This window comes from Fukomys damarensis, unplaced genomic scaffold (genome assembly GCF_012274545.1).
Source record: "Fukomys damarensis isolate Sample0158 unplaced genomic scaffold, DMR_v1.0_HiC HiC_scaffold_5, whole genome shotgun sequence".
Classification (NCBI taxonomy): Eukaryota; Metazoa; Chordata; class Mammalia; order Rodentia; family Bathyergidae; genus Fukomys; species Fukomys damarensis.
Genome location: NW_022900917.1, coordinates 14,145,059 through 14,157,462, shown reverse-complemented (window position 1 = coordinate 14,157,462; position 12,404 = coordinate 14,145,059). Strand labels below are relative to the sequence as shown.

Genomic DNA, 12,404 nt, shown 5'->3' with positions numbered 1-12,404 from the left:
ATGGTGATTTTTGCCATGTTTGAAGCTTATAAACGAGTGATTACAATGTAAATATCTTGTTGTTTCTTACTTTTTTTCATTCATTATGCATTTTGAGCTATTGTATGTGCTTGTAGGTATTCCTAACATCACTTTAAAGTACGTCATAAACATATTGATTTATTTGCTCCTCTCATTAGGCATTTAGATGATTTACAATTTTTTTAAACAAATAAGGCTCTTTGAGCTTCCCTTACAAATTACTATTGTGTATATTCTAGAATGTCTTAAGAATATATGTCTGGACATGAAATTGCTGGATAATGATTGGGTATTTGTATATTCAGTTTACTAGATGACTAAATTGTCCTCCAGACTTGTTCTAATACCAGCCATATGAGAGGATCTCCCTCATATCTTTTCCAGTATTTGAAATTATCAGTTTCCTAATTATGGCCAAAGTGTGAATGAAATTGTCATTGTTTTAATTTATTCTCTGGTTAGCAATACACATGAGAATCTTCTTGTATATGTTGTGGACATTCAGATTACTTTTTGGACATGCAATTATTTCTTCTTCTGAAAATTGTTTAACATCTTTTATCTTTTTTATTAGGTTGTCTTTTAAAAATTGACCTATAGCTATTTATTATATGTTATGTTTACCAATCCTTTGTACATGTCTTCTATCAGTGTATGACTTGTATTTTGGTTTAGTATATGGTTCATAGAAACATTTAAATCATTGATTTATATATCTTGCCTTGCATATATTTCAACTATAGCTTTTTTATTTTATTTAAGAAAACTATTTCTACCTTGAGAGACTAAATTGTATTAACTTTTAAAATTTTTGGAGTTCTGTTTTTTCATTCTTAGCTATTTAATTCTACATGGAACTTACGTGTGATGGTATATAAATACGTAGATTGTGTATTTCATGTGTTAAACTCAGTGACTTCTATGAGTAAATGGAAAAGCATTTAAGATTAACATATTGGAATAGCGGGTATCAAGAGGGACTCTCCTGTGAACTTTAGGGTTTACGTAACTATAGAGGAATCATTTTCTTTACAGAAGAGAAGTGTCCACACTTACTGTACAGGTTAACCTTTCCTCATGAATTTGTAATGGCTAGTCTGTCATATATTAAACTATAGAAATGTCTGCTTAGTTTCTCTGACATTTCGGGCTTTCAATCATTTAATTCTTCCCTCTAATCTCTATCAACACATAGCTTCAAAATATGAAGCAAGACAGCATAATTCAATGGAAAAAATACCTTCACCAAGTGAGTGTTTTCCCCTACTATTTTTTAGGCTTTTGGAAGATAAGCTTATTTTTCTCTGAGAAATATTGAATTTTACAACTACAGATTCTAATTTTGTAATTCTAATGTTGTCATTTAAATTTTTTCACTTTCAGGATCCTATGAAGAAGGCACAACTCTAACCATAGTAGGCTCTGGATTTTCTCCTAGCTCAGCTGTGTTAGTCTCTGTCGGATCTACTGGTTGTTCTCTTCTTTCTGTGGATGGTAGGCTCTTTGAAAAATTATAAAGTCTAGTTGTACTTCTCTAAGACAAAGTGGAATCTAAAAGCTGTATTACAAACTACTTCGGTGTTCCCTAGGGAGTAGTGAAATTGATAACCCGTCCTGCATAATACTTTATCTTTGACTATGATTAAAGACTAATGTTTCATGGTTATACAGTGTCTTTATCTTGTAACAGTTAATTTTGTTCTCTTTTTATCCTTTACAAAGTGGTCACATGAGGTCTTTCTTGTATTGGTTTTTTTGGGACACAAACATGTGCAAAGTCCTACTGCTGTAGTGTTCCAGAGTTTTTTCACAATGCCACATAAGTCCTGCAGCAAGAGGATGTGGACATTTACCAACTTCTAGTCCAGCAGAACCTCTCTTCAATGATGCAAAATTTAAAGAATGTTCACATTGTCTACCTCTTGAAATTGGGGAGGGACATAGTTATTTATTTCCTGAAGTTATCCCTCATAATCCTAGGTGTTTTCCTTAATTTAAATAGATTGGAATTATGTAAGCAAATCCATGTAGCAATTCATTTCTGTTGTTTATAATTTAAATTTTCTATGCATTCTTGAGGTCAAATAGCCAATATTGTGCTTATCAGTACATATTGCTTATTCTAAATAAAGTGAAGAAAGTATTTCAATTTAGTTTGGTTTTTGTTTTGTTTTATTTTTGTGGCACCAGAAATTGAACTCTAGACCTTGCACTTGTGAGGCAGGCATGGCACAACTGAGCTAAATCCCTGGTTCTTTAATTTAGTTTTTATTATTATTATTTATTTATTTATTTTGGTACCGGGGATTGAACTCGGGTCCTTGAAATTTAGTTTTTATTGATAAAACATACTGTACTCAATTTTAGACATAAACAGTAGGTTGGACCAACATTTTAGAATTATTAATATAAATGCAATTGAAAATTAGGATTTTTAAAATTATGACAGCATTCCTTTACTTGCTTTCTTTATTGTTATATCTATTTTCTAGGAATGCCTGATTCCTAAATCAGGTAAAAATATTCTCCCTACGATCCTCCTTTCCTGCTAATATTTAGGTAGTTTTCTTCAGATGTATTTATGAGATTTAAAAATGAAAGTAAATGTTAACATTCACAAATATAAATTTCCAATAATTTTGTCTCAAAAAACCCATTTGTTTTATCATTCCTTTCTTCTTTTTTATCTATCACAAGAGAATGAGATCAAGTGCCAGATTGTGAATGGAAGTGCTGGACATTTACCAGTTGCTGTGTCTGTAGCTGATGTTGGACTAGCACAGAATGTAGACAGTAAGGGATTGCACTTCATCTATCAGAGTCAAATCTCACACATCTGGCCTGAATCTGGAAGCCTGGCAGGTAATAAGTCAATAGCTGAGAGTTCTCATCCGAGACAATCGTGTACTTTTCCACATTTCATTGTGCTGTTCTGGGTACAGGGCAAAGAGAGAAGAACTCAAAGTTCCCTCAACTATAACAAAGGAGAGTCTCTTTTCAGAAGGCATGGTGATTAAATGGCTGGCTAATTCTTTTGTTTCTTATGAAGCACAAATCAGGGCGACTTTATACTTACATCTTAGGTTATTGAATTAATATCATCAATTATTACATGTTTCCATAACAAGCTCATTAATTATGTCAAGATAAGATTTATTAGTTATTATTCTGCTTACCAGCTGCTTCATTTGTAACCATGGTCTCAATGGAACTACTTGACCCAGAAAAAGTTCTGGGAACTAATCAAGGCAAGGAAGGCTGAGGAAGAGGGTGGAGAGAAAATAATACATTTTTCTTGTCCTGCTTTGTGTTTAGTGTCTCTCTCTCTCTCTCTCTCTCTCTCTCTCTCATGCTTAGTTTTGGATTTCGTGTTTTTGTTTTGACCTTTCTGGTCTTTATAAAAAATTTAATTTGTTTTTATTTTGTAATTTTTCCCTTTGATTTTATTTTACTTAGAGGTACTAAAATTTGGGATTTTGTTAGGGTCCTAATTCACTCTTATTTCTCATCTCTGGAATAGTTGCATGAACAGAAACAGCATAATTTATCTTAAGTATGAAGAAAACACTGAAAAGTGGATATTGCTGTTATTAATGCCCCCAAAACACATGTGGATTGTATATTAGTATTATTTTTAGATGTTACCAACATCTCTTTTTGTTATAGTTGATCTGCTTTTTTGTGTTTTTGTCTACCCTTTGTTTTTCTTATAAAGGTGGTACTCTATTGACTCTGTCTGGATTTGGCTTTAGTGAAAATTCAGAGGTTTTAGTTGGAAATGAAACCTGCAGTGTGATGGAAGGGAATTTGAATAGGATAACCTGCAGAACACCAAAAGTAAGACCTCTGATTTTTGTCATTTTCCTATGAGTCTGATATCTTACAAATTAGGAAATATCTGAGCAGAAGGTTAAGTAAGTGAAACATTTTCTAGAAATCTTAGATTTTTCCATCTGCGGAGTCATTTCTTCAACATCTTTCTGCTAATATTCACAGCAGAATTAAATAAAATTAAATTAAATACAATTAATAAAATATTATCTCCACATTCTAGGTACCTAAAATCATGCAAAAAGACAGACACACAAACCAGTATTAAGTAACACATTCCCCTTGAAATAATAGAAGTGCATACAGAGTAAGACAAGTTAATATACTATCAGCACTTGAAGATGAATCAAACTTTACCAACTAAAATTAAAGTTGAAAAAAAAATACCACAAAAGACTACTAAATAGTCTCTGAAACTTGGGCAAACAAATATAGAAAGTTTTAATTTCCAAAAAGAATTTTGTTTTTAAATGTGTTAAAGTTTGAATTCACTGGCAAAAATATGTGAATTCTCCATGGAATACTACAATTTAGTACAGGCATCATTCTTTAAAAATGGTCTTTAAGCTTAAACCAAGATTCTGGTTTGTTTATTATGTGCAACAGGATAATGACATAAAAATGTAGCAGAATAAGCAGGGGCATTATGAAGTTGTGACTTGTAAGAAAAAATAAATTTGAGTGTGTGTTGGGCTGAATGAGGGGGAGGAGAATCTGGGGAGTACTATACATCAAAAATTACTTTAAAAAATCATAACATTCAGTTACACACTGAATGTGCATTAAATACATACTCAGTGATGGAAATTTGTTTTTCCTAGTTGGGCACTGCCTAGGTGCTGTACCAGTGAAAGTACCAAATATTTTTCTTAGGAATCCAAGTGTTTAGTTGTGGGTTCTAGAACTACATCAGCAAAAGATATAATAATGTGATTTGTTAATGAAGTTGCCTAACAACTACATTTGAGTCTATTTGATGATCAAAAAGACAAAACTTACAGTATCTAAGCCTCTATCAGTTGGAGAACCACTTGTCCAGAGCATCTCAACCACATCTTAGAGCTCTTAAAATTCAAAGCTTTAGATTCAATTAAATTATCATGCAACCCACAAATTACTAAATCATAAACCTTTCTCTTGAGAATCTGCACATTTAGCCTATATTTGACACCAAAAAAAATCTTCAGAAGTTTCTTTAATAATTCATTTTATTTTCAGACATTGAATTTCTATATCTTACTGTTTAATATTTTCTCATTGTTTTATTTTCCCATTTATTTTAGAGAATTGAGGGTATAGTTGATATTTCAGTAATTACCAACGGATTTCAAGCCACCTCCAGGAATATTTTTAGATATAGTTGTTTACAGACTCCAGTTATAAAGGATTTTAGTCCAAAAATACGGACAATTCTAGGTAAGACATTCTTCAGCAAAAGTAATAATTCCATAGGCACAGACACCACATCTAGAAAGTCTTTCAAAACATAATTTCTTCTTCAGTATTGTTTATTAAAGTGAAACAATTTTTTACAGATGTTGCTCAATTTATAATTGTACTTTGAACATGTGCAGTATGGAGAAAAATATTGTTTGTTTGAAAAACTAATTTGTCCTACTGCTTTTTTCTTCTGAAACAATTAAACATGAATTTTATATCTACATTGCAGCCCTCACCTCTTTTTTTCCATTTCCTCAGAAAATGTTAGGATTTCTTAAGTACAACAAAAGATAAATGAGTTGATTTATTTAATATATAAACCACACTGGATAAGCTAAACCTTTCTGAAATGTTTTTTTTTTATTTTTAAATAATAGGAGATGTTAATTTAACAATTAAGGGTTATAACTTTGGAAATGAAGCCACACAAACCGTGGTGGTGTATGTTGGAGGAAAAACCTGCCAAGTTCTCCACTGGAACTCCACGGATATTATATGCCTTTTACCAGTGCTGCCTCCTGGAAAACATTCTGTCCACGTAGAAGTCAGAAACTGGGGTTTTGCATCAATAAGGTATGGTGATGACCACAAAATTGATAGAGTTCTGGAGCACTCCATTAGGCTAATAGAATTGGGGTCTATGTTGATTACTCTCTTTATATTTCTGTATCTTTTTGCAAAACATTTCAAGAAACTCTCTAAAATATAGTATGACTCCTTTTTGAGGGGCAACCAATACCATTCAGATCAGGTTGAAAAAATATCTGCATGAATAGATTTGTGTATATGGCACACAATTTTTATTCACTCAGAAAATGATTATCAAGTAAATTCTAGGGGCAGACACTTTTGTAATTGTGATTCATAGTAGAAAATGAGAAGTGCATGTTCCCTGCATTCATTGAGCTCATCATTTTGTAGGACAGATTTTAAACAGAGAATTACATGAGTCACTTAATTAGAAGTGTGAAAACAGCTATGAAAAAGAGAGCCAGCTACTATAAGAGTGTGTAATAGAAGGACCTAACATCCTGAGGTGTAGGGAAGGATTCTCTGAAATGGTGACAGTTAAGCCAAGCAATGTGTAGGAAAGAGCCGGCCATTGAAAAGATAGGGTGGAGAGAATCCTCTGTTTTTTGTAGGAATGTAGTATATTCTTCCCTAAACTGTTTTTTAACCGGCAATTTTACTTTTTGTGTGAGGAAGTCACTAGTTGGAATACATAGGAAAAGAGAAAAATGGGAATTTAGTGATTAAATAAAAGGCAAAAAAAGACTAATAAAGCTAATGTCAAAATGGAAGGACAGATGATTGCAATGAAATCTTGTAGGTGGAGAAAGAAGCTAAGCAGCCTGAGGACTATGATCCTTCTTAGACCCAGAGGGAGGAGTTCACATGAGTCCTGGAGGAGCTATTGGCTTGTGCCTTGGCCAGGTGATGTAAGGTGCAGAATGGACTCCATGTTTACCTAGGTGGTAGTTGAAGAAGTGTTAATTCAGTCCTACAGAGGAAGTTAAATGCCAGTCAAAACCTCCCTGGGGGTTTTCTGCCTGAGTAATTACGGTGGGACCTGGAATGTGGGAGTCTACTCTGGTAAGTAGATTTTGATGGCCTCCCAGCAGGTACACTGTCTATAACAAAAGAAAATAAATTAAAAACCCACTCCCTGAAGAGTGGGAGGGAAAATCTTGACATTTCCAACAAACACGGAATGATAAATTGAAATTACACGACACTTTTGTCTGAGGAACAACTGGTAAAAAAAAATTTCCCACAGTGTGGGTTGTCTCCTCATACCATTGGTGATTTCTCTTGCTGTGCAGAGGCTTTTCTAGAATAGATAAGGAACTCAAAAAAACCAGGCCCCCCCATATTTAAAGACCCAATCCAAAAATGGGCATCTGAAATGAACAGATGTTTCTCAGACAAAGAAGTAGAAATAGCAAATAAACATAGGAAAAAATGTTCAACGTCACTGGTCATTCGAGAGATGAAGATGAAAGCAATGCTAAGATTCCACCTCACCCCAGAAAGAATGGCTGCTATTAAGAAATCAACCATAAACAAATGCTGGCAGGGCTGTGGGGAAAGAGGAAGCCTGCTCCACTGCTGGTGGGAGTGCAGACTGGTGCAGCTACTGTGGAAATCAGAATAGAGATACCTCAAAGAGCTAGGATTAGAGATCCCAATTGAGCCAGATATTCCCCTGCTGAGTATCAGGGAATTAAAAGAATCACACCACAACAATATGTGTGCACCCAGGTTTATAGCAGCACAGTTTGTAATAGCTAAAACTTGGAAACAGCCCAATTGCCCATCAACTGGAGACTATATAAAGAAATTATGGGTTTTAAAAAAATAAAATGGAGTACTACTCGGCCATAAAGAATGAGACATTTATAGCTAAATGGATGCACATTGAAGTGGTACTCTTAAGTAAAATAAATAGGACACAGGTGTAAATACCAAATAGTTTCTCTGGTGTGAGAAACTAAAAGAGTAAATAAGGATCAAAAAGGTAAAATAGATAATGAGAAATGGGAAGAGGGGAAGTGGTAGGCATAGGGGAAAGGAAAGAAGGGAATGGAATTAATATGAGAAAAGGAAAAAATGGAAACAAAGTCTTTGTAGATAGGAAGAGGTGGAGGGGTTGAAGGGAGGGCAGGGGAATGGGGAAAAAGAAGAACCAAGATGGACTATGTAAAGGTTCAAATTTCCAATGATGAATGTCAGCATATACTATACCTAAAATGTAGCAATGAAATTCATAAAAAATAAATTACACAACACTTTATTACTCCAATAAGATTTAGAGAACTCTATTGCTTTTTTGCTGATAGAGCTGCCTTTATATTTTACTCTAAATATTTTGAAGTATTTCATTTATGTTTTAAGATCTCATTTCTCATGACCATAGTTCTCCATATTTTAAGATCTTCCATTTCACATGCTTTTGCTATTAAATTTTCAGAAATCGAATTTTTAAAAGTATTAGCATGGATAATTACCAGATTATGTCACTGATAACTAATGCTTCATGATATATATGAATATTCAACTATTTCCCCTTCCTAAAGAAATTATAGCCTAGCAAGAGTTAGGAATATGGATACAAGAGATACACTGAAAAAATCCCTTCCTTTTTCCTTCTTAGTGGCAAGTTAAATGCTTCAGTACAGTATGTTTTGGAAGTGACACACATGTTTCCACACAGAGGCTCCTTGTATGGCGGGACTGAAATCACCATAATGGGTTCGGGGTTCAGCCTGATACCAGCTGAGAATACTGTCCTCTTAGGTAAGCGCTGTGTTCTCTCAGGCTGTTACCATTTTCTCAGCTTAAAGAGGTGCCAGAGATGCCAACTTACTGCTCCATCTCTCTTAATCATGGAAAGTTCACTTGCCTACTAGTGTGTGAAAAGGTTGTGTGTTTGGTTTAGAGGAGAAAGTAAAAATAACTGCTTTTCAGTTTTTGATTTTCCAGTAAATTGTTATTATGTATTTAAGTGTATAGAAAACTTTAAGGAGAGGCTCTGTTTTGAAAATCATCAATACTTAAACATGCTCACCATTAAAAACAAAGTACCAGTACTATACCCTATACCAAAGAAATTTTGCAGGGCCTTGATGTTTACTAATGTTACTTCATCCTCTACAGCTCATAAAAAGTATTTGATAAAAGTGCTACTTCCATCTTTATTCTTCCTAGGTTCTTTTCCTTGCAGTGTTACATCTTCATCAGAAAACGTCATAAAGTGTACTCTTCATTCAACAGGAAATGTATTCCGAGTTACCAACACCGGGGAAGATCTAGGTACTAATCGCCATTTACATGTTGTGAATAAGGAACGCTCTTTAACCTGGAATTAATTTCATTCTTATTTACTTTATGTTTCAAATTATTCAGGGAATTAAGTATTGTTATTTCTTTCATAACTCGTCAGTGGTATTCAATTAACCCAGGGGATCACACACACAGTGCGTTGTGATAAACCTGAACTCCACAGGCTAGACTTTACAATTCCCATACTCAGAAACTGCCTTTGGTTTTATTGCTGTGCAGAAAGTCCTAAATGTCTATAGTTTATAATCAATCAAGGGTTGCAAGTGTACATTCCATTTTAAATTACATATAGTTTTGCATTCTTATACATTTCTGAAGATTCTTAGGGTTAAAGAATTGGTCATAGCTTCTGAAATATTCCATGTAATATTTTTGAACAATTTATTGAGTAACCATTTTTTTTTCAAATTGTCTCTTGGTTATCCATTAACAGAGTTAATTAAGAAATTTACTCTTTTTTTTGTCTTAAAATATGATTCCATTCTTGCTCTCAGTTCATGGATTAGGTTATGCGTGGTCTCCATCAGTCTTAAATGTGTCTGTGGGAGACACGGTGATATGGCATTGGCAAGCACACCCATTTCTTAGGGGAATAGGATATAGAGTCTTCTCTGTCCCCAGTCCCGGAAGTGTGAGTTATGATGGCAAAGGATTCACAAATGGAAGACCAAAATCTTCATCAGGTGTGTTTCCATTTTACTGAATTTTGCACCCTACTTGGTTTTTCTAGATGTAATGAAAAGTAATTTTGAGCATATTTAGCATACTTTTATATAAATAGTACAGAAAAATGTACCAAGTGGTTTACCTGGCATTTTATGGTTATCATAAACATGTTATAAATGAGTGCAAGCAAGCTGTTTTACACACACTGAAATAAATTCTGGTATTAGAAATATCTTTATTAATTCTTCAATTGACCAATTGAAAACTTTTAAAACAGCAAAATACAGTGAAAATAAAAATATGTATTTTAATCATACCAATCTGGTTGTAAATGATAAGCTTCTATTGATTGAAATCAGGTTTACAGCTTTTTATTTCTTGTAGGACAGTTTAGCATAAAGTGCGTCTTTTAGATTGCCTATTGTGTTCTATATATGTAATGATATATGCATTGCTTTTTATTTATTTTTTGGTAAGCATTGCTTTTTAAATTTTTCATTTCGGGTTGCAGTTTTCTTAAATTTTGGTAAATTATGTCAACCTGCTATGATTATTTTAAAAATTAATGCTGGATCATGTCTTCCTGGGGTGTAATTTCACATTACAAAATAGCTCTTTTATAGCCAGTGAGTCATTTTCTTACTGCTTCCTGTTGAAATATCAAACACATGAAAAATAAGGCACATGTCATCTTCATGTGCATTTAAATGATCATTTCAGACGTCTTCACCTTCCTTTAAAGGATGCATGGATTGCTTGTATTTATTTTATACAACCTTATTTTATGCCAGGTTCATTTTCTTACCAATTCACTTCGCCTGGAATCCATTATTATAGCAGCGGGCATGTTGATGAGGCTTGCTCTATTTCTCTCCAAGGAGTCATTAACGTTTTACCAGCTGAAACCAGGCACCTTCCTCTGCATGTGTTTCTGGGTGGTGCTGAAGCGACATATGCTCCGGGTAAGATGGTTAAAGATGGGAACTGTTACTGAGTGGCCCACGGTTTATGGGACCTTCCTGAGGTAGGGGTTGGATGACTAGGCCTCACCTTATCATATGACCTTGAAAAGGTTTTCACTTCTCTGAGGCTAGAATTTATGCTATAAAATAAAGATGATGTTAATGTCTTCCTACCTGCTCCCCAGAATCCTTGTGTGCTTTGAGTGAGATATAATGTCAGAGTTCTGACACTCTGCATAATCCCAAAATAAATTCAAATATTTGGCGATATAATTGTTTTATTTCCCCTATTGGAGCTGGCCTGGAACAAATGGAAAAGTAAATTAAATTTACATTCACTCTTTTATCTTTATTGTACAATCTTTGTCTAGGTCTTTAATCCAGTTGTCCAGCGTAGGACCAGACTTACTTGTTATTTAAGAAAATTTACAGAATTTAAAACCACCTTTGTCAAAATAAAGAATAATGCAGTCTGAAAGCAGTCCTTATTTTGGAATATTATGCGTGACTTACAGGAAGTTCTTTTGTCTAAAGGAGGACCTGAGAATTTGCACTTGGGAAGCTCTGTGGCAGGCTGCCTAGCAACAGAACCCCTGTGTGGTCTGAATGATACCAGGGTTAAAGATTCAAATATATTTCTCTTTGAACTTTCAAGTTGTTTTTCACCAAGTATAAGCAACATAACTCCATCCACTGGAACAGTAAATGAATTGATAACAATTTCTGGAAGTGGCTTCAGTAATCTGACATGTGCTAATAAGGTAAGAATATATAGATCGCCTTTGAAATTCCATATACTCAAAATAGGGAAGATGTTTTGATCATACCCTCCTGTTTAATTTATACCAGCTTTTTAAAAATTTTTGTACCAGGGATCAAACTCAGGATCTTGAACTTAGGAGGGAGGTGGCAGAACCACTGAGATAAATCCCTGGCCCTTAATTTATACCAACTTTGTGAGATGTAATTCACACGCCATTCAATCCACCCATTTAAAATATATATACATATGGGCAAACACACACACATATATATATACATATATATAAATATATACATACATATTTATACACACACAGAGAATATATTCACAGAGCTGTACATTCATGATCACAATTTTAGAGTGTTTTCTTTACCCTCGAGGGAAACCTCCACACCTTTGTTCTCAGGGCAGCAGGTCCATCCATCCTAACCCAGTGCAACCACTAATACACTTTCTGTCCCTATGGATTTGCCTATTCTAGATATTTCCAAAAATAGAGCCATCGAATATGTGGTTCTTTGTACCCAGCATCTTCATTTAGCCTAAAGTTGCAAACTTTATCCAATGTGTGAGAATTCATTTCTCTTTACAGCTGAACAACATTCCATTATATGGTATACCACATTTCATTTATCTGTTCATTATCTGTTAATGGATATTTAGGTTAATTTTCTCTTTTTTGGCTAGCATGAATAATGTAGTTATGAACATGTGTACAATTATAATTTAATCTAAAAGTTATTTTAGGGTGTATCATAATCAGCTCCAAATATTAACTTTATGAATAAAAATACTTCCACAGGGCTGGGGATTTAGCTCAGTGGCACTGTGCCTACCTCGAAAGAACAAGGTCCTGAGTTTGATCCTCAGTACTGGAA

The 12,404-nt window shown here is 34.1% G+C and overlaps 1 protein-coding gene across 1 annotated transcript in view; it reads left to right on the top strand.

The window, feature by feature from the left end:
• The window catches only part of Pkhd1l1 (PKHD1 like 1), a 147,120-nt gene that overhangs the window by 58,419 nt on the left and 76,297 nt on the right, over nt 1-12,404 (top strand). Inside the window, exons 28-37 of the mRNA XM_010619537.3 lie at nt 1,405-1,515; nt 2,719-2,883; nt 3,737-3,858; nt 5,136-5,268; nt 5,670-5,865; nt 8,447-8,589; nt 9,001-9,105; nt 9,630-9,818; nt 10,593-10,763; nt 11,298-11,524. Coding sequence (XP_010617839.1) covers nt 1,405-1,515; nt 2,719-2,883; nt 3,737-3,858; nt 5,136-5,268; nt 5,670-5,865; nt 8,447-8,589; nt 9,001-9,105; nt 9,630-9,818; nt 10,593-10,763; nt 11,298-11,524 — 1,562 coding nt within the window. The remainder of the gene's footprint in view (nt 1-1,404; nt 1,516-2,718; nt 2,884-3,736; nt 3,859-5,135; nt 5,269-5,669; nt 5,866-8,446; nt 8,590-9,000; nt 9,106-9,629; nt 9,819-10,592; nt 10,764-11,297; nt 11,525-12,404) is intronic.